The 27,090-nt window shown below is 34.8% G+C and overlaps 1 protein-coding gene across 2 annotated transcripts; it reads right to left on the bottom strand.

The window, feature by feature from the left end:
• Window positions 1-592: 592 nt before the first annotated feature.
• On the bottom strand, window positions 593-27,090 carry LOC123868081 (contactin-associated protein like 5-1). Of its 2 annotated transcripts, none has more exons than XM_045910432.1 (30): window positions 26,754-27,090; window positions 24,941-25,072; window positions 24,351-24,576; window positions 23,148-23,284; window positions 22,664-22,815; window positions 22,050-22,113; window positions 21,225-21,509; window positions 20,452-20,558; window positions 19,497-20,117; window positions 18,927-19,107; window positions 18,015-18,132; window positions 16,953-17,101; window positions 16,365-16,567; window positions 14,708-14,919; window positions 13,417-13,631; window positions 12,791-12,964; window positions 11,744-11,969; window positions 10,718-10,965; window positions 5,959-6,387; window positions 5,154-5,357; window positions 4,497-4,714; window positions 4,048-4,127; window positions 3,480-3,592; window positions 2,966-3,169; window positions 2,501-2,694; window positions 1,850-2,002; window positions 1,558-1,674; window positions 1,323-1,455; window positions 844-1,013; window positions 593-754 (listed from the first exon to the last, which is right to left on the bottom strand). In XM_045910432.1, the coding sequence occupies exons 2-30, from the start codon at window positions 25,047-25,049 to the stop codon at window positions 641-643; spliced, it is 5,556 nt and encodes a 1,851-aa protein (XP_045766388.1). In that variant the 5' UTR covers window positions 25,050-25,072; window positions 26,754-27,090; the 3' UTR covers window positions 593-640. The 2 variants fall into 2 exon arrangements, with proteins under 2 accessions (XP_045766388.1, XP_045766389.1); XM_045910433.1 differs by lacking the exon at window positions 26,754-27,090 and adding an exon at window positions 25,993-26,011.

Here is a 27,090-nt window from a genome sequence, read left to right as displayed (position 1 = left end):
CCCGCGGCCTCGCCCGCGTGGATTTCGGTTTTTTAAATCCCGTAGGAACTCTTTGATTTTCCGGTATAAAAAGTAGCCTATGTCCTTCCCCGGGATTTATTCCAAATCTGTACCAAATTTTATTAAAATCGGTTCAGTGATTGGGCCGTGAAAACGTAGCAGACAGACAGACAGACAGATAGACAGACAGACAGACACACTTTTGCATTTATAATATTAAGTATGGATAGGTAATATGCATGGTATTATTATTACTCGTAAACTATTAATATACGTAGTAGGTACCTAACTATTAGAAATTATGACATTACTAGCTGATTCGTCTTCCCGCGACTTCGCCCGCGTGGATCTAGATTTTTCAAAATCCCGTGAGAACTCTTTGATTTCCCGGGATAAAAAGTTGCCTATGTGCTAATCCAGGATATTGTCTATCTCCATTTCAAATTTCAGCCAAATCCGTTCAGCCGTTTTTGCGTGATTGAGTAACAAACATCCTAACATCCAAACATCCACACTTTTACATTTATAATATTAGTAGGTAGGATTATTCTAGAAAAAAACTTGTTTAGTCTTCTGTTTGGAAACAATACATTACAACAATTATTATAGTGAAAGCCAATTTTTTTTTTTAATTTTATTATCATGCACTTGTCGTTAATTCGATAGAATTCTCTTCTTCAAGAGACGATAGCGTAGTTGATAACTTCCTAGGGTCTGGTTCTGTGCCGTCTGCTGGACCATTTGGAAGAGTATTCTGAAATGTATAAAGTATATTTTTAGTAATAGGTACAACTAAATAATAATAGAATCAACACTAGGTTATTTAGGTACTATTATACATACACTTTTATCGTTATCTGAATCGGTTCCACTTGCTTCATCGGAAGCGCTTTCTTTATCTTCTTTTTCTTCGTCTTCATCTTCTTCTTCTTCGTCTTCATCATCTTCTTCGTTTTCTAGCATTTCATCTTTCTCTTCCAGAGGCTCCCACGCTATATCTTTATCTACCATGTCTGCGGTCAAATAATATTTTAAAGGAATAAGCTACTCATTTTCATTAAAATCATGGATATAAACATTTTCTTTAAAATTAGAAGTAAATATTTCAAAACTGTGAACGAAAAATTTAGAATCCCAGTTACGTAGGTAAGTACCTTTTTTTCGATGATACATTGATATTTATAAGAATTTAATCTGAACTAGGTACCAATTCCTATTTCAGCTACTAGCTGGGATCCTATGCTTAAAAGTTTTGTAGTTTACCATTTTCATCACCTAATTTCGAATTCTGTTTCAAAATTTTCACAGACCACTTTGCTTACCCCTAAATCTCAAAGATCCTCGTCGGCTGGGCGGTTTGTCGTCAGTCGCTTCTATTATGATGGTCGGAACGACATCTATCACTACTCCGTTTAGTTTCTTATCTCCTTCTTTGATTTCTTCATCTTTATTGAGCTTTGGAAGGAAAATGTGTGCATTAAATTATACTTTCCTAATGTTAAGTCCACCCATTAACCGACGTATAAGATACGCGTAAGACGTGTAAGTGATATTTACCTGTACTAATGAAACTGAAGGTTCTTGCAATTTGGTCGCTTTTTCTTTACTCCTCAAAATGTTTTCATCTGTTTCTTTCTCCAGCCTCAGTTTGTAGGCTTTGTGTGTTCGCCACATCTTCAACAAGATACAATTATTATAGTTTTTGTTGAAAATGAAAGGAAAACTCAAGTAAAAAAAACAAAAGACTAAGTTAGTGACATTATTAATAATAAATTGATAAGTAACTAGCTAAATGAGAACCTAGTTGGTTCTCACTCAAGTGAAGCAGAAGTGATTAAATTACACTTACATGGGAACCAGTGTAGCAGAGACCAAGTAGGAATATAACGATTAGGGCTATGAAGAATTTATCAGTATTCTCCTCCTCAGTGTCAGGTTGTAAGTTCAATGAGTCGTATGGAACTCTGGAGGGTGGATCTTCAACCCAGGTTTTGTCAACACTCTGCAAGAACGAATGTAAAATTTTAGTAGATAAAAGAATAGATTTTTTTATAATAATACCTAATCAAGGAATGCCCAAGCTTTGATGGTGAAAAAGAAAAAAGAAACAAGTTGTAGTTAGTGAGACAAAATACGGAGGTAGTAAAAAAGAGTAATTTAATACTATTACTTAGTTAAAAAATAACCTATACGGAGGCTTAGCGGACCAATCAGATTAGCGATAAATGACGTGATATTTCTTCACGTCACCTGTTGGCTATCTGATTGGTCTGCTGAACACATCAGTCCGCTCCGCTGAAATAGATACCGGGTGTTAGTACTTTTTTGGTTAAATCATTAAGCTAGGAAGGAAAATAGAAACAATACTGATCGTAAATACCAAAATTAGTTTAGCGTTTTTACTGTTAAAGTTAGGGAACCAGTACTCATTTTTAGGATCTCTCAGGATCACTCAGGATTAGAACAGTTTATTTATATTTTCAACTTCAAGAATACTAACAATAAGAAAGCTGCCGTTATGTGTAGCTCCAAGTTGATCATGTTCAGGCCATGCTTCATCAAAATCAGATGAGCACTGTGCACTCCTAACTCCTTGGGCGTTAACAGCATTCACTTTCTCGGCATCAGACCGAGTGAAGAGCATGTATTCTTCGAGTGGTTTCATTTCATAATCATTTAATTCCACGAAGATATCTGAAATTGTTTCGAAACGTGTCTCTAAAAAAAGTTTTTAACTAACTTTTAAAAAATTCAATCGTATTTTCTAGAATTCTACTAACTCTTCTGGAAACTTATCAAACTTAACAATACCTACCTATACTTTTCCACGAATTGTCTTAGATTTATATGACTTGGGTCTCTTTTCAGAATAAGGAAGGGTTAGGCTACAGTCCATCACGCTGCGCAAGTGCGGATGCGGAAAAAGTGTTTGATGATCATTCAATAGTATTTTTGTCCTACTTACTCGAAAGGCATCCATTATATCCTTTGTATATTTTAAGTCTTGGATCTGTAGTATTGAGACCACCGATCTGTACTTCATTAGAACCTACGTCATACACTTCCCATAGACCTTCTGGTGGTAATTTCTCTAAGGGTACTTCTATTCTGTCTATTAGTAGCATTGCTTCTTGACCAATTCTAGTATAGTATACTGTGTGACGCGCTCCTGAAAAAAATGATTATTTTGATAAATTACTTGAACAAAAACCATTTTTGGAATTATTTGATGATTTTTGGACTCCTGTTCTTAAAATTATATAAAAAATCCATTATTTTTTTCAAAACATCTAACTAACTTGTTTGAAGGAAGAGAGTACCCTTCCTCCAAGCTAATTAATTACGTTCTAATTCTTACTTTGGCTTATCAAGCGTTTTATCTATTGTATTTAATTAGGCGTTTTTTCTAGTTATATGAAGTTAATATTTCTTCTATATAAAATTATCATCAATTATATGATTAACATTAGCTAACTTACCGTTTAAGAAATTCCTATTTTTAAATTCAGCACCGTAAGCAGATTCTTCCCTATCTTCCTCGAATTTTAGATAGCCATCTTGTGTTATTGCTACTAGTAAATAGTAACTACGCCTGTAAAGATTTCATTGTTTAATATAGTGATCTCCTGAAATATTGTCTTTGTGGGTGTACGTATGTGATTTAGTACTATTTTTCTTTCTTTTTATTTTATGTGTGATTTGCGTAGATGTTTGTGCGTGCGTGTGTGTGTCTATAAGTACTTATGTTTATCTTTTTTCTCTCGCAGGGGTATCGTCTATCTTTGTGTAGGTATATTTTAAAGGTGCCCACGCACTTGAACTGCACTGCAGCGGAACTGCGCGTCGCGTCAGCGCCCCGCATGATATTTTCTCCAGCCGCGACGCGCGTACGTCACTGCCGCGCAGCGCGGCTGGAGAGAATATCGTGCGGGGCGCTGACGCGACGCGCAGTTCCGCTGCAGTGCAGTTCAAGTGCGTGGGCACCTTAAGTGTAGCGGTTTCAGATGTGTACTAATTTTAATCTTTAATCTTATTTCATATACTTACTTGTTTTCCGTTTGCACTAATAGCAGAACTGTGTTCTTTTGTCTAAGATCGTTGCTCGAGAAGGCTAAATTTATTTTTACCTGTAATTAAAATATGGTATAAGGTTTTTCGCAAAGTTTCTCATACATTTTAATTAGGTAGGTATGTCAGTTTTATACCGAGTATAATTAAAAGTGTTGTCTGTTTGTTTGTTACCTTTCACAGCTAAAGTACTAAGCCGATATTGCTGAAATTAGGCACAGAATTGGGTTTCATTCTTACAATAGTAAAATAGAAATTCTTACCGTCGCTATCGACTGTACATCTAGAAATAACTACATTAAAAAACGCGTTACAAAATTACAAGTTTTGACTTTCACATTGATATACCTAAAAAATATTAAAAATCATACATTTTGCAGAAAGGGGACGGTGACCGCTACAGTATGTAATTAACTTTTGAAGCTCACTTTTAACACGGGTCCGGTTAAAACGAATTTCCTCTGTAGAATGCTTTCCCCATTAAAATCCGCACCTTTTTCTTCCATGCAATATTCGCCAAAATAACTAGTCAGTTCGCAATCACAGCTGCTCTCCTGGTTTGTGAAGTCTTCAGTGCAAATTCCGCCATTTTTACAAGGTTCAGAATCACATTTCATGTTACATTCTGGGAGTACGCCTGTTAGATCTAAGTATATAATGATATTTTTAGTTAAATTACGTAAATTCTTTCACTGGAAAGATCGATAGTACAAGTTGGTATTTTTTAGATTTTTTTTCCTTCAATTCCTAAACTTGTAAGTAGGTAGATCATTGCATTCAATTATACAATATGGTGTTCTTCTTTCCAAGACTTGAAAAAGTGGAAACTAGATTTTAATATAATATCCTATTACCTACACATACATATCTACTACCTACTCCGTCCACAAGAACTATCTAAACAATAATGCCCCAAAGAAAATTGGTTATATTTTTAAACAGGTACCTAGATACGTAGTATAGGACCTATGGTCTAGCTTGAATATACAATCTTGAGTAAATTACTATAATTTTTTTAACTGCAAGGCAAATGTCAAACAAAATTACATTGTACCTAGCTATAACCTAGCTGTTCAATTTTTTACCTTGTTCAATATTCTGCTGCGCCTTTTTGGGTAAATCGACCACGTGATCGTCAATTTTGAATCCTCTCACGCAGCCCACGTACCCTCCCTGAGGCAGGAGGATCGCTCTGGGTGCTAGATGTAGAGAGTAAGGGTCGTATCCTCCGAGGTTCATTTGGAAGTAGTCCGTGGGAGGCGCCGGGGGTCTTTGAGGGCGGATTACCTCTGAAATATAGTACAGATATTACACAAAATATAATTAATCTGGGCAGATGTAGATATGAAATTCTTCTTAAAATAGTGGACATACCAAAAAAACCCGGGCAAGTGCGATTCGGATTCGCGGACCGAGGGTTCCGTACTCGGGAAATTTTTTCAACATTTTATTTGATAAATCAAAAACTATTATGCATAAAAATAAATATAAATCTGTTTTAGAATGTACAAGTAAAGCCGTTTCATATGATACCCCACTTGGTATAGTTATCTTACTTTGATAATAGAAACACATTTCAATTTTTTTTTTCTGTGATGTAACAACAAATTCACGGGTTTCGGATTTATTCCTTTACTTGTGCTATAAGACCTACCTAATTGACAAATTTCAGGATTCTAGGTCAACGGAAGCACCCTATAGGTTTTCTTGACAGACACGACTAACGGACGGACGGACGGACAGACAGACAGACAACAGAGTGATCCTATAAGGGTTCCGTTTTTCCTTTTGAGGCACGGAACCCTAAACAGGAATTTAGAAACTGAGTAGGTAGTACCTAGGTTTTTGCTAACCAGCTATCCTTCTGAAACTGAAATTTCGTAGACTCACCCAAATCAGCATTCTTCCAAGGCTTATTAGTATAGTTGGACAGAAGCTTCGCAACTGTATTAATCGTCGTGTTCTTATCATTCACATGCAAAGTGGTGGTATTCTCCGTCCTTATGATAGCAATCTGAACACTTTCCCCTTTGTTGATCTTCTCGTAAGTTACATTCATTTGTACGATCTCATCTTCGTTGTTGAATAGATAAATGATTTCCGTTCCATTGTGAATGAACAGATGTATGAAGTTGTTTAGATTGTCGTTCGCGTACAGGACTAACGCGTTGTCGTCATAAGTTCTCAGGTTCATTAGGACGTTTTCTGTCATCATTTTCTTCAGTCGCATCTTTTCTGCGTCTGTCGCGTTGTCTACAAGATAGTTCTTCTTTAGGTATGCCTCTTTGGTTTGGAATGTTAATGCCTTCTCGTTTATGTCTGAAAATTCACACAAGTGTTAACGTTTAAGCCATTGCAATTGGTTAGGCAGGCCAGCAAACAATAACTATTTGAAAGTGGGAAGTAGCATAGTACCTATGTAATGAAGATAATATTGTGCAGAAAAGTATATAAAGTATATAATATACTTATAGTATATATAAAGTATAGTACTGTCCCACCACTGGACAAAGACCTACCTCCAATTTATCCACAACTTTATTTAATTTTATCTAATATTTTATCTGGCATTGATGATTTTGAGGAGTGAGGAAAGAAACAGATTTTGCACACAAGTCATGTGGCATAAGGAACACTAATTTATACTTGGCCGACTTTAATTAGAGGCAAGTCGTACGTGCCTATGGTGCTTACTAATTATTTATTAATATGCAGGCCCTAGAAAAAATTGAAAAAGGTTTTTACTATAGAGAGGTTAACTAAGACGATTGCGAGTTGTTAACAATTAACTTAACCATGAACTTTTTGCCTTGAACAAAACGCTAATTGCATCAACACTTACCATGAGTTTCAACAGTTTCAAATGCTAGTCTACCTATCAATACAATAAAAAACCACAAACACTAAAAAGTAAAAAATAACTTTTATTTAGCTACACGTGTAATGTACCTAGGTATGAAGTCGAGCGAGCATATTAAAACAAAATTAGAAATCCAAGAGTGAAGCTCGCCCGACTTCATACCTAGGCACATTACACGTGTAGCTAAATAAAAGTTATTTTTTACTTTTTAGTGTTTGTGGTTTTTGAAGTCGGTTTTATTTTTCTTTTGAAAATTTTTTATTTCACAATTTTTAGTGGCCCACTGTACTATAATATGCTATGCCTAGTTAAAACCCTACTGTTTACTAAGCTATTACACTGATCGCGAGCAATTTGCTCCTATCTATTGAGGAGTTCTGTTCTCCATCTCCGAAGATATTCATCAGATCTTCACCAAATTTATATGGGACCAACTGCACAGTATACTCTTTCAAACAAAAAAAAAATTTTCCAAATTGGTCCAGAGGTCTTTGAGTAATCGGGGAACATACATAAAAAAAAAAAAAAAAAAAAAAAAAAAGATTCCGACGAATTGAGAACCTCCTCCTTTTTTGGAAGTCGGTTAAAAAGAAAAGTCCAGCTCGTTCACTGACTGACTGATCAACACACAGCACAAACCTTTGGACTCAGAAGGCTGTGCAGAGGTTCCCTTTATAATGTAACCTAGACATAAGGCTGGATTTTTCAAAATTCCCACGGGATAGAGAATAAAGAGGATTTATACTGTCGCTGAGCAAGGCGAGCGAAGCCGCGAGGGGTTGCTAGTCAAAGACTAACTAGTATCTAAGTTGTATCTAATATACTTAGGCTACATTTGTGTGTTTTGTAGGTACTTATGTTACGTCTTTCTGAATAAATTTAAAACGTGTAGGCAATAAAAAGATGCAAATATCTTTTTTTTGTTCTGTTGCGTTCGGTTCTTTGTTAGTCGCTATATTCAGATAGCCATCGGCCACAGCGAAATGTCAGGGGCATTTTCCACTTACAATAAAACACTTTAAATTTTGCATTCATTAATTCCAAATAGACAAAAAATCCTGTTGTTTTTTTGGTTCATTTTTAGGGTTCCTTAAGCGAGGGGTGCCAACGGAACCCTGTTACTAAGCCTCCGCTATCCGTCCGTCTGTCTGTCAGCGGGCTGTACTTATCTCATGAACCACAATAGGCAGAGAGTTGAAATTTTCACAGAGTGTGTACATCTATTGCCGCTATATCAACAAATAATAAAAAACCAGAATGGCTGCCAGGTAAATAAATAAAAATTAAAAGCCCATAATCTTGTACGATGTACGGAGCCCTTTGTGTGCGAGTTCGATTCGCACTTGACCTGGTTTTTAGTAGACACTAAAGAAAAAGTATTTGGCCTTTTTTAAGTACATACTCAATCGATGACGCTCGATAAATTTAATCAGGTTTTAAGTTTGACCTTGACGATCACAGCAGCTGATCTCACTTGAAAACCTAGAAAATTGGCAGTTTGGCTGTTTTTCAGACCTATAGGTACCCTTTCTATATCTTTAATTGGCTTTTATAAGGTCGGTGCATAAATTCGTTAATTTTTTGTGGCTTTTTTTGGGTTCCGTACCTCAAATGGAAAAACAGAACCTTATAGGATCACTTCTCTGTCTGTCTGTCCGTCCGTCCGTCCGTCGTGTCTGTCAAGAAAACCTATAGGGGTCCCAGAATCATGTAATTTGGCAGGTAGGTAGGTCTTATATAGCACAAGTAAAGGATCTATCTATCTATCTATACCAAGTGGGGTATCATAATATGAAAGGGCTTTACCAGTTTATTCTAAAATTGATTTTTATTTATTTTTATGCATAATAGTTTTTGATTTATCGAGCAAAATACCTGGGTACGGAACCCTCGGTGCGCGAGCCTGACTCGCACTTGCCGGTTTTTTCGGAATATAGTACACTCGTTGTTTTGTTTTGTGTTTAAATGTCATTTATTCCTAAAATTAAATTAAATTATCATTATTTTTTGGAAGTTCTTAAAATATTAGCTACAATTTGGGGTAAATGAAAGGAACATTTTGAACGACTACAATGTGACATTCACAAACTGATTTTTTGACCTTTGTCAGAGCCGAATGGACCTGGGTATAAGAAATTATTTCTTACAAACTCTTTAAATTATTGAAAACTTTAATCATCATCATCATCATCATAGCAACCCACTATCGGCTAACTACTCTTCTGAGTATAGTGGGTTACGGTAGTTCACACTTGAAAACACTATGGAGAATTCTCATGCAAGTTTCCACACGATGTTTTCCTTCACCATTAAAGCAAGTGACATTAATTTTATTAATTGCTTAAAACGCACATAACTCCGAAAAGATAGAGATGCATGACCGGGATCGAACCCCCGACCTCCGCATACAGAGGCAAACGTTTTAATCACTACCATATTTTTTCTTAAATATCTTTTAACTAAGTGTATTATAGACTTTTGAAAGCCAATAGTGCAGTTCTTTTCACAATTCACAATGTTCTCTGCAAAAAAGACAGCATTAATTTTAGACCTGTCAAATTAGCTTAGTTGAGATAGTACACAACGGAGTTAGCACCAGTATCTCAATACCTAATAAAATGTGAGATATTAGTGTTTGATAAGATCTCTTTGTATCCGAGATTAGGTAACGAATGCGATAAATCGTGACAATCTTATTAGCATTGTCTTTTCTTGTGTAACGGTAAATTAGCTTTTTTGCAATAGGATATTTGCTTGGCAATTTAAATTGAAAAGATTGCAATGTTTGTAAGTTTCAGTACTTTGTCGAGGTTTTTGATTTTATTTAGGAGACATGGTTTTATATAAAACTAGCGGATACGCGGCGTATGCTACTTCGCTAAAAAGACTGTGGCTAATGTATTGTTTTAAGGGTCTTAAGTCTCCGAATTATTGCCTATCTAATGAAGCTGGTTTGGGGCACATCGGTTGGATGGTTTCAAAGTCTATAACGGTCATAAATGTAGTAACTAGAGGATGCCCGCGACTTCGTCCGCGTGGATGTAGGTTTTTGAAGATCCCATGGGAACTGTTTGTTTTTCCGGGATAAAAAGTTGTATATGTCAATAAAATGGACGCAAGCTACCTCCTCGGTACCAAATTTCATACAAATCGGTTGAGCGGATGGGTCTTTTGGGATCCCGTGGGAACTCTTTGATTTTCCGGAATAAAAAGTAGCCTATGTCCGTCCCCGGGATATAAGCTAACTCTGTACCTTTTGTCAGAATCGGTTAAACTGTTGGGCCATGAAAAGGTAGCAGACAGACAGACAGACAGACAGGCAGACAGACACACTTTCGCATTTATAATATTAGTATGGATGGATTGGATAATGTTTTCAAAGGTGTGTGAAGTCTGCCAATCCGCACTTGGCCAGCGTGGAAGACTATGGCCAAAACCCTTCTCGCTCTGAGAGGAGTCCTGTGCTCCGTAGTGAGCCGGCGATGATCATGATGATCTAACTCATTTTAATCAGCGTTTAAAATGTGTCGTGACAACGAAACATCATCATCACCAAATATCATTAGGTCTTGGTAGCATAATATATCTATTTACTTACCGCGAATTATTATATTTTATATAAGCATAATGAATGGCGCCCTCCAGCACGACGATGGACCTATGATGGTATTATGAAAAGATTGGCGGGAAGTGGCTGGATGAGGAAGGCTGAGGACCGGGTACGGTCATAAGGGAAGATCTATGCCCAACAGCGGATGTCCACTGGCTGATGATGATGATGATACTTACTTTCTTCACAGTGCACTCCCAAATGCGCCCAAGGGTTCTTACAGATGCACTCATACGTAGACCATAACTCCTTACAAGTGGCTTTATTTTGGCAAGGGTTGGGCACACAGGATGGCTTGCAGTCCTTTATGATTTCAGACAAATGGACGGACATATAGCTGTATATATCCAGGATTTCACCATTCACTACTAAACCTCGAAAACAGCCTATCAAACCCTGGTGTACTGCGGATTTTTTGAGATGTTCCCTGAAATTGGAGATTTTCAGAAGACTTAGAATTGGTCTTTACATCTACTATTACTTGATATTCGCAGAAAAATATAAAATAGCTCTTGGATGCTTCCGATTGTCTGATAATCTAATCTCGATATTGAAGGTAGTTTACCAGGAAAACAGAAGCTATGAGCATGTTCCTAAGAAGTGGGTTTATTTACAAAGGGAATATTTCGCAACTTCTTTAACTCAATATGATGTCTAAAATTCGGATGAAGGAATAAAAAATCCATACATCCTATTTTATCCCTCTATAATCATCTGATTTTATCATCTATCAACATCTGGAAGAAGTTGAAGAATAACTCCTGAAAAATCGTGCGAGATAGTGATAGATTAAAACATAAAAAAGAAACGAAAGTGTAAAAGCTTCATTTGCTATAATCCGTTGAAACAGGCAAATCTGTATGGTGCAACATGCAGCATGGGATATGTACCGCCCGCCTTCCTACTGCTAAACATGTAGAAAAAGCCAACCACCAAGCAAACAATACGCACCACCACACAAATCCAGAAATAACTCGACGCACGTTTCGCCCCGACAGCGGAGCATCCTCAGAAAGGTCTTGATGGCTGGCTTTTCCTGCATGTTTAGTAGTGGGAGGGTGGCCGTTGTATATCACAGTTGGACCATACAGATTTGTCTGTTTCAGCAGATTTAGCTAATTAAAGCTTTTGGTTTCTTGTATATCATGGACTTCCGCAAAGTAACGCCTACTTCTATACAACACGAAACAAAAGTAGGTACTTACGCAGTAGCACCTCCAATGAACATAGACCCTTCAAATGGACCAAATTCCTCTTCTTGCAAGAGATTCAACATCTGATACTCTGTGTTCAACATGAACCGGACATGATAGAAATTGTAGTCTATCCAAATCTTGTGCCACTCTCCCCCGTTGAGCTTTCTTTTGGAGTTTATTACAAGTTTCCTTGTAGTCCCAGTGTTTAGTGTGAAATTAAATGTGAGTTCGTGTTCTGTAAATAATTTGTTAAACTTATTTTATTTATGCTGGAAGAGCTAGGCTGTCTGTTACATGTATTCTTATTACTAGAAGGCCTCACGGCCACATAATATAATAATTTTATGTAAATGAACGCAACTTGGTACGTAAATAAATTTCATTTTTCAATAATTTTACGTACACGATGATTGAACCTACGCGTGTTTTGTCTGTATGTCTTAAGTTTCACCTGTTTTTATGAACAAAACAAAAGCATATCTTGTTCTTCGAAAATCTAACAATACACAATTTTAAGTATATTATGATTCTTAATTCATATGACCCGAAGTTTAAGATTAACGTTTCGATAAAAACTTTCACTTACAAAATTTATTATATCATGCATGCTCATGATTTGTATTTATAAGATCGATAATCATGATTTCCTGAAGATAAGGATTCGTTCAAACTCCAGTCATCGAGATCGTTAGGAATAATTTAATGATCACGATTAACAGATGAATGTACCCGAGGAATTGGAAAACTAGGTGTAAAGTGATCGAGAAAAAGAACAAGACAAGTTAAATGAATTTCTCGCAATTAATCTTGCTGTTTTTCTTTCACTAGCAACGAAGTTTTACTGTATTTATTTAAACACAACTTATCAACAGAAATAATTGAACATTTCTATTATTTTTGTTATGATAAACAGGTATTTTATAATAATACTAATTTAGTTGTATTTAACACAAGAATTTTTAATCTGAATTAACACGTCTTATTAGTGCCAGCCTTTTCAGTTAAATTTTATGAATTAAGGAAACTTCAACGAAAATTGTGGAACTGGCAACTTACCACTCGTCAAAGCTACCATAAACGAAGGATAGTTCGGCCTTATAGGCGGTTGAAACAGTAATATTGCACTGGTTCCTGTAGTCCGAAAACTAAAAGCTATATCCCCTTTCCGCCAACCTGGTACCTCTATGTATGATTGGGATGTTGTGAAGGTTACTACGTAGCGTTGCGTATCTAGATAACAATACAAAGAAATATAGATTGAAAATTCAAAACTAAATAAATAAATTTTAAATTGAAGCTGCTATAGATGACAGGATCTTAAGAATATTGAAATAAAATAATCTCAAAGTGAAATCAAACATGGTTTTATTTCGGTCTTTTATGTTATCTTTTATAGGCAATATAGTGTTTGTCTGTAAAACCATTTATAAATATCTTTTAGCGATGTAAATTCATGGGAGTGACATTATCTGTATTCATCGAATTCGAATTTAGTAGGTAGACACGACTAATTGGCTGTACTAATTAGTCAAAAGAAGAAAGAACGGCTAATGAAGAAAAGGCTACCTAAAGGATAAGGGTGAATGATGAAAGATTAAGTTAATATTAATGAGGTTAAAGGTAAACAAAATAAAAAAGAAATAGTGTTTGCCACTAAGAATAAAGGACCACGAAATACTTACTCGTTTCAACACATTCTAAAGGTCCCAAAGTAATCCGACCCTGAGCCTCTTCAGTCAAGTCTTTCTGCTGTAGAAAGAACATTTCAGTGATTCCGAGGCTCCTTGGGTCAGTTAAAGTTCCTTCATCAGACAGCCACTTGTTTTCGTTGGCATCACAGTTGCAAGACTGTGTTGGATTCACGCAAGTTGTATTGACTCCACATGGGCAGTAGCCTCTTAAAGAATAATCAGTTTAGATATTTACAAAATTCCCATTTTCGGTATAGCAACTAATTTGTAAAATTCAATGTAATTTTTTAATTTTTTTTTGAAAATAAATGCAATTTTATTTCACAATGCGTAAACGACGAATGTTTTTCAATTTTTAACATAAAAATTGTTTAACAATTATTGTTAAAAAGCGGCAGGTGTTTGCGGGGTTTTTAATTAAAAAAAAATCGTTTACGCCTTGTGACGTCATTGATCGGCTTCCGTACAGCATGACGTTAATAATGATTAACTATGTTTAAAAAAAATTAAATGAATTCTATTCCCATAAACTACCGCTATACAAAACATCACATCATTATATTACCAGTCCTTGATTGAAGTCCCAGTTATTGGATTGAAAAGAGTTTCCCAATAAGGTTACTCAACATTACATAAGACATGCCCGAAAACAATAAAATGTGCCGTAACGTTAATGTGATTTCGATAATACATTAAAGTCTTAATTTATAATGTGCGATAAATTTCAATAAAGGTCCGTTTAAATTCGAAAGTCATTTACTAAAACGGTTGGTTAAGGTCAGAATGAATGTGCAAAAAGGAATAATCGAGGGAACAGCGAACGTAATGTATTGCGGTTACAGGTCCCACGGCAATCTGTTAACCTGACCCTTTGGGAGGTCAGTAGATTCCGTTATTAAAGTGGTTTAAGCGCCTTTAATTACTTTGGCAACGGGTTACATGGGTCACATTTTGTTTGTCAAGATTTATTTTAATTTTCTAATCTCTCTCTTACTTTATTTTTATGCATCATTAATTATTATTTATTGCTCTAACAATATAAAATCTTAGTTACCCTTTTTTCTTCTTATTACAGTACAAATCATATCTGCATGGAATAGTACCAAGAATACTGGCTGCAGCTGAACAGCCAGGCTGATCCTTTGTACAAAAAGTGAGCCAGTCTGTCTGCCACCACGTTAACTTCTGTGACCTATTAACGTTCTGTGACCTATTAACGTTCTTGCAATTTTTTTTTGGAAAAATTTAAATTGGAGGATATCTAGTTAAATGGGGTTCTTACCTTTTAACATTTCCAATATAATCCACGGTGTTGTTAGAAGACGATATGAACCATGTAGCACTGTGTAGTTCTAGAGGTGCCACATTGCAATCATACTTCATGTATTGGCGACAGAACAACGAATGAGATATCAACTCTTGAAGCATTTCCGCTGTGAACTCTCGATACTTGATCTTAAAGCTGAAGTCTTGACCAAGGGCTGATCTGACGTCCTAAAGTTTCAATTAAATTAAAATGATTAAAACAAAATTTTTCTTCAAAGGTTTTCTTTGATGAGTCCTATTTCCTAAGTCATCACTACGATGTTTAATGTGATTTCTATTGTTTGAAAGTTTATATACAGAAGTATGGTGTAATTTGGCTGTATGTATTATCGTTTGCTATATGCTGAAGTCTTGCCCAAGAGCTGATCTGACGTCCTAAAGTTTCAATTAAATTAAAATTATTAAAACAAAATTATGGGTTTTCTTTTATGAGTCCTATTTCCTAAGTCATCACTACGATCTATAATGTGATTTCTATTCTTTGAAAGTTTATATACAGAACTACGAAGTGATTTGGCTGAATTATCGTTTGCTATAAATGATGAATTAATATGTACAGCGGTTTAACACGTCTACGCTATGATATTACATTATTACATATTTCAGACCCAAGTTATGTACTGGGTTAATTATCCGGAATGGGAATTATTTATGTGTTTTTGGGATCTGATCTTGGTGTCTGAACCTGGTTAGCCTCAAAATTCTTACCAGTAAATCTGTGTGCCTGATTCTAGTCTGTTTGGTTCATTTAAAAACAGTCCATAAAGAAACTTTGTAAAAAAAGAGATCGTTTAATTCTATTGTGTCATAAATCAAGGGTTATTAAAATTTTTGAATTAATAGTTGTTTGTGTCTTTATCAGTCAACAAAATCTGTTTAATATTGAAGGCTAAGGCAACAAAAATATGGTAACAATAGAACACAATTCGAAGATTGCTGCGTCGTTTCCCACCTATTAGTATTGTGTATCACCTCGTATTATGTATTATTATCATAGGTTTAGAACTATGCCGGTAAAGTACCAATTGTCATTGCCACGACTTGTAAGGTTTGTTTTATTTTTGACTATAATTACTTGCCAGATTGGTAATTAAAACATCCGGAGCAAACTTGAATAGCTAGGATTATGAATCTATTTAAATGCCTAGCGATTAACTGTTACTCATTTTGGACTGCATTTTTATCATTCGTTATTTACCAACAAAAGACGGTAGAGAACTACCAAATTGTCATTAAAGAAAATGGATTCCAATATTTCTATTTTATCAAGTTATAGTTTCAAAAAAAGGAAATATAATTTATAGGTGAAAAATAATAAAGTATCAAAAAATATGTACAGTTCAGTAAATTAGTGATTTAAATGAAATTCAATGATTTAAATCTAAGATCTTGTTATGTTATCTTAATTAATCATAAGTATCTTTAATAACTTTAGAAAAGGTTCTTTGGCAAAATTTCTTAGAATTGTATAAGAATTGTATCTGAGCGTATGCCTAATGTATGTAACTTTTAATAATAAGATAATTCTAATAAGAATAATATGCTGTTTGTATTTGTTTTCTTTAATATCAAAGCGATGTGAATTTGGAAAAGATGTTAACAAAATTCCTTACCACTTGACTAGGCAGATTATGTTCGACAACTGTCGTAGAGGAATCTGCCTCGATTTGGAACTCGCATTTGACATGGGCTGGTGGAAATTTTCCGTTTCCGTCGATGTCTATGAGGTAAACGTCGTTTCTTGTGTAGCCTAAGAGAGCTAACTCCTCACAAGTTTTCCTGAAGGTCGCAAAATGACAGTTTTCGCCGATATAACCTGAAATAAGTATACGAAAAAGATGGAACTGTGGTAGGTTATGTATATGTGTGAAATATACCTGTGTATAATATTAGTATTAAGTTTTTGTATTACATTTTTAAAAGCAACAATAAGTTCTTTGACTGAAACAAACTTTTCTACCTACTTTTACATAAAATACAATATTCTTATCTTTTTAAAAAGCAAGATCATCACAATATTTTTACTTGAAGTCTAATATTTTTTTACTCATGGTTTTATGTTCCATATTCTTCGTTTTTGGGTTGTTTATTATTGAAAATCCATATTTTACACGTGAAGATTTTTTTAAAGTTTTATATCCACTTGAATGATCGAAATTCTATCATAAGATTTGAATTTAGAAACTTAATCTTTGACTAACCTGTATGCTCACAGTTGCATATAACTCTGTCCTCTCTAATGGAGCAAATGCCTCCGTGCTCACAAGTATTGGGTCTTGTACATGGATCTACATATCTACAATCGTCTATTGCTACCTCACCAACTACTCTTTCTGTGTTTATAACGAATCTGAAAGTTAATTAAAAATATAATCCACATAAAAGTGTCTGTCTGTTACTTTTTCACGATCTATCAAACTAATACGAAATAACTTGTTCACTACTAGCCGTAGTACTACTACTAGACGTTCACTACATACTCTTTATATCGGTAAACAAAGGATTCCTACGGAATTAAAAAATCTAAATCCAAACGGACAAAATCGCTAAAATATTTAACACATTTTGAAGAATTTTGGTCTCTCTGGTGCAACGTTCCAGGTAGAAATTTCAGTCAGTAAAAAATTCTAATTTAGAGACAAACAAAAGCAAATCAAGAATATTGACGTATCGGAGGTAAATAATTATTATTATCTTCCTCTCATTAGCATAAGGCGCCGAAAAACATTGTTTATCCTGTATATATGTTTTTACCATTTAATAACATTTATTAATTTACTAGCTGATGCCCGCAGCTTCGCCCGCGTGGATTGGTCAGATCCCCTGCAGCATCAGAATTGAGGAGTTGGAATCCAAATTTTTTATGAAACAATGTCGCAAAGTTCCTCTATCGATTAAAAAAGAAATGACGCAAATCGGTTCAGAAATCTCGGAGATTTCGGTGTACATAGGTAGAAAAACACAACTCCCTTCTTGAAAATCGGTTAAAAATGTAGCCTATGTTACACCCTGGTCAATCCTCTACTTGTCAGTGAAAATCCCGTCAAAATCCGTTCAGCCGTTCCGAAGATTAGCCTTTTCAAACAGACAGACAGACAGACAGACAGACAGACAGACAGACAGACAGACAAAAATTTTAAAAACGTGTGATTCAGTCATGGTATCGTTCAAATAACCATATGACCTTAATATGTGGTAGTTATTTTGAAATTACAGACAGACACTCCAATTTTATTTATTAGTATAGATTTCCGTATTCTTACCTTGGTTCAATCAATAGACCATTGATTTTGATATTCCTCATACACCCGATCAGACCTAAGTTGGCTGATTTCAATCCACTTCCTATGACAATCTTGTCCTGCAGTTGAAAGTCTAGCCCTGTTTAAATACAATAAACAAATTATTTCCTTTTAATTGTTTAGAATGTCTCTTGTATCGTTCAAGGCTAACACTGATATCTATTATTGCATTTGGATTTTCAATCAATTTCATATAATTTAAATTATGTCTAAATTAAACAACTGTGTCGATTCTTATTTAGCAATCAAATTACTCCGTTATTTTGTATCTCCTCTCTCCAGTTAAAATTTTTAGTGCTTTTATTGGGTTTCGAGGCTTAAGTGACTTACTAATTTTTCCTTTTTTTTCACTGCTAGGTACTGTTATTTAATCAGGGTTTCTTGTTTTTTTGGTTGTGATCTAACTTGATACAAAATTATGAGGCAGCTAAAGACAGAAGCGCACTTAGTTCGAAGGGGTAAGTATGCCAGTTTGTTATATTCATACCCCTAAGCGGTTTATTGGCGGCATTATACCGGAACGCTAATTTTAACGCTAATTAATTGGTTTAGACGCCATATTTTTACCTTTATTTTATGTTAGAAAGCCAGCTGTATACAAACGCTTTACACTACATATTGATAGCAATCAAAAGTCATAGACTCTCATGGCATCCTCACTGACAGGCTAACTTAAATGCATGATCTAAATTTATTATTACAGTTTTCTATTAGAACAGATATGGTAACTTTGAAATTATAAATTCTTAACTTGATCCTTTCAAAAATGGTATTTTTTTCCCAGTTATAGCCGCAGTAGACACCAGACCGCTGCACTGGAAGGGTTGTTAAATACATTTAACAGGATACAATTCATTTACCTTTCCTACTTACCAAACATCTGCGCATGTTTATTATGATAGTCCACAGTCAGTTTGATCCGACCTTTCCTATAATCTAACTCGACGTTGTGCCAGTCATTGCTTACGTTGAACTTAACCGACTTCAAAACTGTTACGTTCTTGCCTACATCCGGGACTAACTCGAATCTGATTTCCTCTTTCACCATTCTCACCTAGAATATCATTTTTTATTTTTTGAGAATTATTTACTCATTGAGGCGTTGAATCAAGTCAAGATTTCTGAGTTATCTAATTATTCAATTACTTAGTGAACAAGCACTGCAATACTTTAGACCGTAGGAAAATCGTTCTGATGATTTTCGGGACATGAAAATAGGTGATAAAACTTTTTGTCATACAACTTTATTTAATTTTATGATACCAACACAGTCAACTGATTTATAAGAAACCGGATCACTTTGAACAATGAATATTTAAAGCTTATCTAAAATCAGTGAACAGGAAAAATTTTAATTGGTACCATGATAAAATAACAAAATTCCTTATAGACTAAATTATGTTATCGTTAAAACAATATCTATTTAAAGACAGGTAGTCTTACCTCCCAGTAGCCTTGTCCCGATGTGATCTGACTGTAAGCCAAAACTGCCATATTCTTACTAGTCTTAAAGTCGAAAATCAAATTGATACTGTTGGTCTGATTCAAAGGCCACCATATATGAGACGTGGCGAAAGGATAAGTTATAGGTATCAATTCAATATCGATTTCTTCGAATTCAGGATCTAAGACACCTATGTAATGGACTTTAGGGTTATTCTGCTTTAACTCGTAGAGGATCGATACATCGTTGTAGTAAACATACTTAAGATTCCCCGCGAAGTTATTGAACGATTTGAGGCCTTTCATTTTGTGTAGATCTGGTCCGCCGCATATGTAGATTTCAGGGTCGATACAGACATATTTAGCGTCTCCTGGCATCTCATAAGTTGCTCTTATATCATCTAAGTAAACGATTACTGTTTTTTCTTGCAATATAATAGTAATGTTGTGCCATCGATTGTTATTTACTTTATATTTATTGCCTAAGTAATCTTCTACGGGACCATCGCCTAAGTCTATTTGTATGGCGACTTTTTCTTGGTGTATTGAGAGAGCAATATAATGATGTTTGTCGTCTATCTGTCCACTCGCATAAAATAATGCGGAATCGTCGAAACGAGTCTGAAAGTAATTTATTGCTTTTTGTTGAAACCTTTTAGCGCTTGACATTGAGATTGTGGGTCGATATTTTATATATCTTTTAATTATTGTATTTTGTAGACACACTAAAGTTGTTTTGTTATTTTCGACTAAAGTAATTCCTTGGATATATACTTTTCATGATTATTATAATGGTGAAGTAATTCTTTTAAATAAAAACAGGTCAAATTTCCGTTTTTCAAAATAAGTGGATAATTTTTCTAAAAAATTGTATAAAAAGTAAAAAACTCTGCCTTTTTGATAAAAGCGAAACTGTTCATGTATAAATTGTGATAATTAATTAATTATTTATTACCTTGAAATGTAAGCTGACTCGAGTGTTGGTGGAATGAACGCGATCCTTCCAATCATAAACCCTGTAAGACACGTAACTCGAACCTCGTAAAGTTAATATTGTAGCAGCTAATAAATAAAATAAAAAGTTTTTATTATTATTGTAATAATAATTACTATTATTGTACCACCAAAAGAAGGAAAATGACAATACCTTGGATGAAAAATACTCAACAATACAAGAACAGAAAACACAACAAATGCAGGATACAAAATATGGCCTTATATCGCTTATTAGCGATCTCTACCAGGCAACCTTAGAACCTTACGAAAAGAAAGCAATAAATGGCATGGTTTAAAAGCATACGATAGCTTAGATTTTTTTGATATCACTTCAACAATAAGCAAAAGAATAAACGCCGGAAAACAAAAGAAAAAGTAGTCTCGGTTAGACACGTATAAAATAACATACTATAAACAGAAATCGGAAAGTACTTATTTAAGTTAAAAAAATTGGTTGTCTGTAAAGTCGGTTTACTGACGATAGTTGAACGTGACAACAAAGGCCGATTGTGCTTCTTTGTCGCTCGTTCCGCGCTCTCGCTTGCACTTCAAGCCTTACATGGAACGCCTCGGAGCGAGGTAACGCCGCATGAGTCATGTTTTTTCGTGCGTGCAACCGGCTCTATCGAATTATAAGACGTTGTCACGTCAAAAAATAGAGTGAAGCAAAGGCGGACTTTTTAATGCCAGCAATCGTTCAACTAGAAAAAGAATACAAAGAAACACACTTACTAAAGACATCACAAAGCTGTTCTTCATACAAAGTCCCGAAGCAATCACACCTGTATCCGTTATACTCATTAATACACCTAGAGCCTTCGAAACAAAGGTTTTCCATCGTCCTACATTTGTCAATACATCCCTCTTTAACGTTCTCATGTTTGGTTGCTATGAGAGGAACGATCGGTAAGAGATCTGAGGCAGCTTTGCCTGAACTTAGTACCATATCGCTGATGCATCCGACAAATGATTCGATGATGTATTTGACACCGTGGAGTTTTTCTTCGGAACTGAGACCTTAAATTATTGAAGAAATCATTCAGAATACTATATCAATAGAAATCCATACTAATATTATAAATGTGTGTTTGCCTGTCTGTCTGTCTATCTGTCTGCCTTTCTGTCTGTCTGTCTGTTTGTCTGCTAAGTTTTTACGGCCCACTGGCTGAACCGATTTTAATGAAATTTGGTACAGGCATGGGATACATCCCGGGGAAGGACATAGGCTTCTTTTTATCCCGGAAAATCGAAGAGTTTCTACAGGATTAAAAAAAACTGAAATCCACGCGGGAGAAGCCGCGGGCATCCTCTAGTAATTTATTATTGAAGATTAGTCAAAAATAAAAATTCAAACCCAATAAATAGGCCTACAGTCAAATTTTTTCACTACTGGAGCCGATTATAGTAAATTATGATCACAATATTTCTTATAGCTTGTAGATTTATGTAAATCTAATGTCAAAATTGTTTTAAATATTTTAATTTATTATAATACTATCTATTACTATTATTATTTTAACGAGCGTTTTAAATTATTATAATTAATAATTAACTTACCTCCAATTAGAATAACGGATGTCAAGTTATCCGTAATGCCATAATTGGTATCGAAACTTAACCCCTAAAAATAATGATAACATTTTTAGTAAAAGTTTGTAATAAGTTTAATGTATCAATCTAAATTATTAAAATTATTTCACTTGTGGTTACTCTGTGTATTCACAACATTTAGCTGAGTTTCGGGCCATTTTGTTGGCACTACACATAATATAGACTGTTTAAGTTTGATTTTAAGGCATTATCTTTGTGACTATTGTTTTTTTTCTTCAGGCTCAAAATGTTGAATTCCTAAAATGTTGAATTCTCATAATGTAGAATTTGCAAAATGTTGAGTCCTGAAATGTTGAATTTAGCAAAATGTTGAATTTTGGAATTGCAAAATGTTGAATTTCAATTCCCAAAATGTTGAGTCTCAAAATGTTGAATTCGCAATTCAACATTTTGCAAATTCAACATTATGAGAATTCAGTATTTTAGAAACTCAACATTTAGAGCCTGAAGGGTTTTTTGTGTTTAGTATGTTATCTTTGTGCATATTGTTTAATTGTGCATAATATGTGTTGGATCAACGAATAAATCTTTTTCTATTCTTTATGTATTCAATTCCTTACCTTTAAGTAAACTTCCTCTTTCAATTGATCGACTTTAGCAATCAATCTGGCACCATGGACGTCGATAGTTACTACCACACTGTGCCACTGATCTCGGTTCAAAGCTCTACCCACTGTAACTGATGTGAGGTGTTTTCCAAAAACGTGTACAACTGGAAAATTGGGCCTGTATTAGTAACCTATGTGTTATCCAGGGTTAGTAAAATCTATCTCCATTTTAAACAGCCAAATCCGTCCAGTAGGTTTTGCATGTAAGAGTTACAAACACACACAGATACAAACTTTCGCCTTTATAATATTAGTGTGATGTGTGCTCAGAATAAGTGGCTCTCATCTGTCCTAAGAATCCATGCTCCATTATAGACTTAATCATCTCTTTATTAGTTCACAATCATACCTGCCTTAACCAATAAAAGCAGGAAATCTACTCACAGACTGCAGGCCCGAATTATTAGTAGAAGTGTAAATTTTTATAATTTTTTACCTTTAAGTTCGCCCTTCTCCACGATGACGTACAAAGCATAAGGCTGCATTTTAAAAACTGGATTCTTAACATTATGATAAACTAAAAGACCGTGAGGGAGTCTCGTTCGAAACTTGAACGATATTTCTCGGCACAATCTGAAATTTAAATGAGCAAAAATGACCATAAATTCTTTTATTATTATATTATTTACCTATCTGCTTATATAATTATTATTCTATGGCGTTAGAAATAACCAACAGTACCCAAGTTAGTAGATAATAAGTTAATTGGCTTTTAGAGGATCGAATGCCTTTCGATGAATGATATTCAATTTTTTATAAAAATTTTAGACCTTACCCATGAAACTGAGATGTTTATTTTTTATAAAAAATTATTTTAAATAATTATTATAAAATGGAACATCTAAAGGAGTTTTAAAGCAGCGGTGGTTGCATTTTCATCCACAAATTAGCATGAAACGTTGTAGATTCAGAACAACTTTGACCAGTCTAAAACTGTTTAAAATGCAGACAACTTCTGCCAACATTTTCATACATTTGCATGAACTGACCTTAATTGAAATCGCTGGATTATATCACCACCTAAATACCATCTAAGTGTTTGTTTTAAAAGAATTTTAGCTATGTTAATTACTATGACTGAATATTTTTTTTCTTCCAACTAACAATCATTTTCACAATTTAACCATCTCGTTGTTAAGAAATCCAAACTGGTATACAATCATTCTACTTCGTCAACCTTTACACGTTTCTTGTATTCGTAATATAAATCCAGCTCAAGCAAAAAAGCTAAACATGATTTTAACATTTTTTGATAGTGTTAAAAGCATAAGCGAAAGAAATATATAAATAAAGAAGAAATTTTTAGAATATCTTACAATTTTACTTTTTTTTTATCGAAAATATCCACAGAAGTTCTTACAAATTAAATATATTGCCTTCTGTCCCCAACAAATATAACTGCAGATATTGCGTCTTCATCATCATCATCATCATCATAATTATCAACCAATAGAACCGAACCGACTATCATACGCCACGGTCTTGCGCCGCTTGATCCAGCGGCTCCCTGCTACTTGTTTGATGTCGTCTGTCCACATTATGAGGGTCTTAAAACGCTACGCTTTCCGGTACGAAGTCGCCATTCTAGCGCCTTGGGACCCTAACGTATACTAAATCTACTGAATCTGCATCAACTAACCTTAATTGGAATCGCTGGATTATATCGCCATCTAGCTGTATGAAGGTATTGTCCTTAGCGAACATGAATGTCTGATGATGTCCAGATTCAGCGAAGGTGAGGAACCTATCGCGGTCGCTTGGGGGTATTGGGGGTATGGCTGTCGCGTAGGTGGAGGTAGAAATATTAACTGTGGTCGGGATAGGGGATGTGGATGTTGGGGATGATATTGTTGTAACTTGCGGAGCTGAAATAGAAAAAGAACATTTTTAAGCAGTTTTAAGCAATCTGAAGCCTTTATTACTAAAAGATTTTGAGCAGTCACTATATACCCTTTATTTACTAGGTTATTCTATGAGGATCTTTTGATATGGACGTTTTAGGACACTAGACATTGTGACACAAATTTTGAACCCCTATTTTACCCCCTTAGGGGTTGAATTTTCAATAATCTTTTCTCAGCGGGTGTCTATGTCATAATAGCTATCTGCAAGCCTTTCAGCCGCCCAGTAGTTTGAGCTGTGCGTTGATAGATCAGTCAGTCAGTCAGTCAGTCACCTTTTCCTTTTATATATTTAGATTTTGAAGTAAGTATGTATTAGTATCTTTACCTTTTTCTTCAGAAGCCAAATCTATAGGTATGCTGGTGTCAATATCAGCTATTCCATATGAAATCAATAAAACGGTTATGAATATGCTTCTTCTTTCCCGCACACCCATCTCGCTCGATTAAGGTCATTTATCTAAAATGATAATGCAACCTTTATATTATTTATAACTAACTGACCTCCGAAGCCCTGGTTCCACTCGGGTAGAAATTCTGAAAATCCTTTGACTCATGGTCGGTAAATGGAATATAACACTATAGCGTAGTGGTTAAATGATGCCAGCCTCGTGTTAGGGGTCCGAGGTTTGATCCCCGGCACGCACCTCTAACTTTTCGGAGTTATTTGCGTTGTCAGAGTTCTTCAATATTTTCAAAGGTGTGTGAAGTCTTCCAATCCGTACTTGGCCAGTGTGGTAGACTATGACCAAACTGACGAAGAGTTGATGATAATGATCAAGACATTCATACAATAGTACCTATTATGAGGTATGTATGTATGAGTCTTTGCGAGTGATTTTTTTAAGTATTCGCTAAAGAGTTCAATCCTCCGTCTCCGATAATTTCATCAGATCTTCACCTTTGGATAAAACATCAGATGAAATCGAGTTCAAGCAATAAAAAAGTTTATTTCTACTTAGGTTATGTCATTAACAAAATAAAAAGTTGTTAAACAATCAATAGAGAAAACAGAAAATGGGTTTCACTTGTAATTAAGATATTACTTATGTTATTTTGATTTTTAAAGATAATAATTGTTAAGAATTACGGAAAAAGCTGCTATGAAAGTCACAAGACGGGTTTTGTGAATTAAACGCAAGAGTTAAATAACCTGTATTAACTGCTGCGGTTAATTTATACGTTTTGTTATACGAATGCGATACTATGTGGGAATCGCTAACTCCAACTTGCTTTTTATTATTTGATAACAAGTTAAGCACTTGTCTATGATCTCACTTGATGGTAGGTGAAGATATTGCTTTGTTTTTTAGAACCTTGTTCCTCGAGCATGTGTCTTCGTGAAGGGAAGCCAAAGAAGAGCATGAGGAAATCCAGTACCATAAGAGTTATAAGTCAAGACTTCAAAAGCCATTAATGTCCTATCAAAAACATATTCTCCTTCATCAATCAAACAATTTCCTTAAAAAAATCTATTCGCTGCTGACATCGCTTACGTTAAGTGTTACTGTAATTTGAACTCTTTCTATTTTGATATAGGGACGAAATTTATTTACATAACATTAGTATAGGGTTTCAAGCGGAAATATGGAATCAGAGTGCACACACACTACATCACGCCGTCTAAATGCGGCCAGCTTAACTTGAGCCGTCTTGATCTCGCCGTTTCTAATTAAAGAGAGTAATGGTAGAGGATTTTACATAAACACGAGAGGTCTAAAGGATTTGGTCAGTGCGTGCGGTTAAATTGATTCAAGTGCTACAACGTCTCGTGATAGTTTTGGTATGACACGGCGATTTGGAAAGAATTGTTTGCTTATGGCATTTTTTTATAAAATACTTGTGTATATTCCTTTTACCTGTATTTTCATACAATGAGTATGGATATGGTATTTACTACCTTAAATAAAAGGTAGCTATGTAATAATTCAGTAATAAATAATTTCTCTTGCTAAATTTTCTAGTAGGTACCTATTCAAACTTTTCCATTGTCAATGAAAGGAAATGAAAATTGCATGAATAGAAATACCTAGTAAATAGGTCGATATTTGGATGTGAAAACAAAATATGCCGTAACAGTTTTTCGTAGGTATAGGTACGTACCTAATATTATTATTATAAGATCTAAAATACTTACTTACATCTTAATAAAATTTCAAAAGAACAAAACCAACAATAAATCACAAATTTATTAAAATCACTTTTCGAATTTAAAATAAAAATACCACATAGTAAATTCGATTCATTTCACCTCGAGCACTTCGAAAGAAATTTGAAAATAGAACTTTTTATTTAGCGCTAATTCTTAAAACCATAGACTATAGGAATCATATGGTGTTTTTTTTTTTGGTTTTTTTTTTTCAGTGTTAGGACAAGGACGCGAGGCATGCGGCCCCCGACAATCGCGGCGGGACTTTAACAGGCATAATGACACCTACAATTTGTCCTCGCGGGTCGCGGGTCAGACCCTGTTCCCAG

The sequence above is a fragment of the Maniola jurtina genome, chromosome 9 (assembly GCF_905333055.1).
Source record: "Maniola jurtina chromosome 9, ilManJurt1.1, whole genome shotgun sequence".
NCBI classification, from domain to species: domain Eukaryota; kingdom Metazoa; phylum Arthropoda; class Insecta; order Lepidoptera; family Nymphalidae; genus Maniola; species Maniola jurtina.
This window is presented reverse-complemented; position numbering and strand designations above follow the sequence as displayed.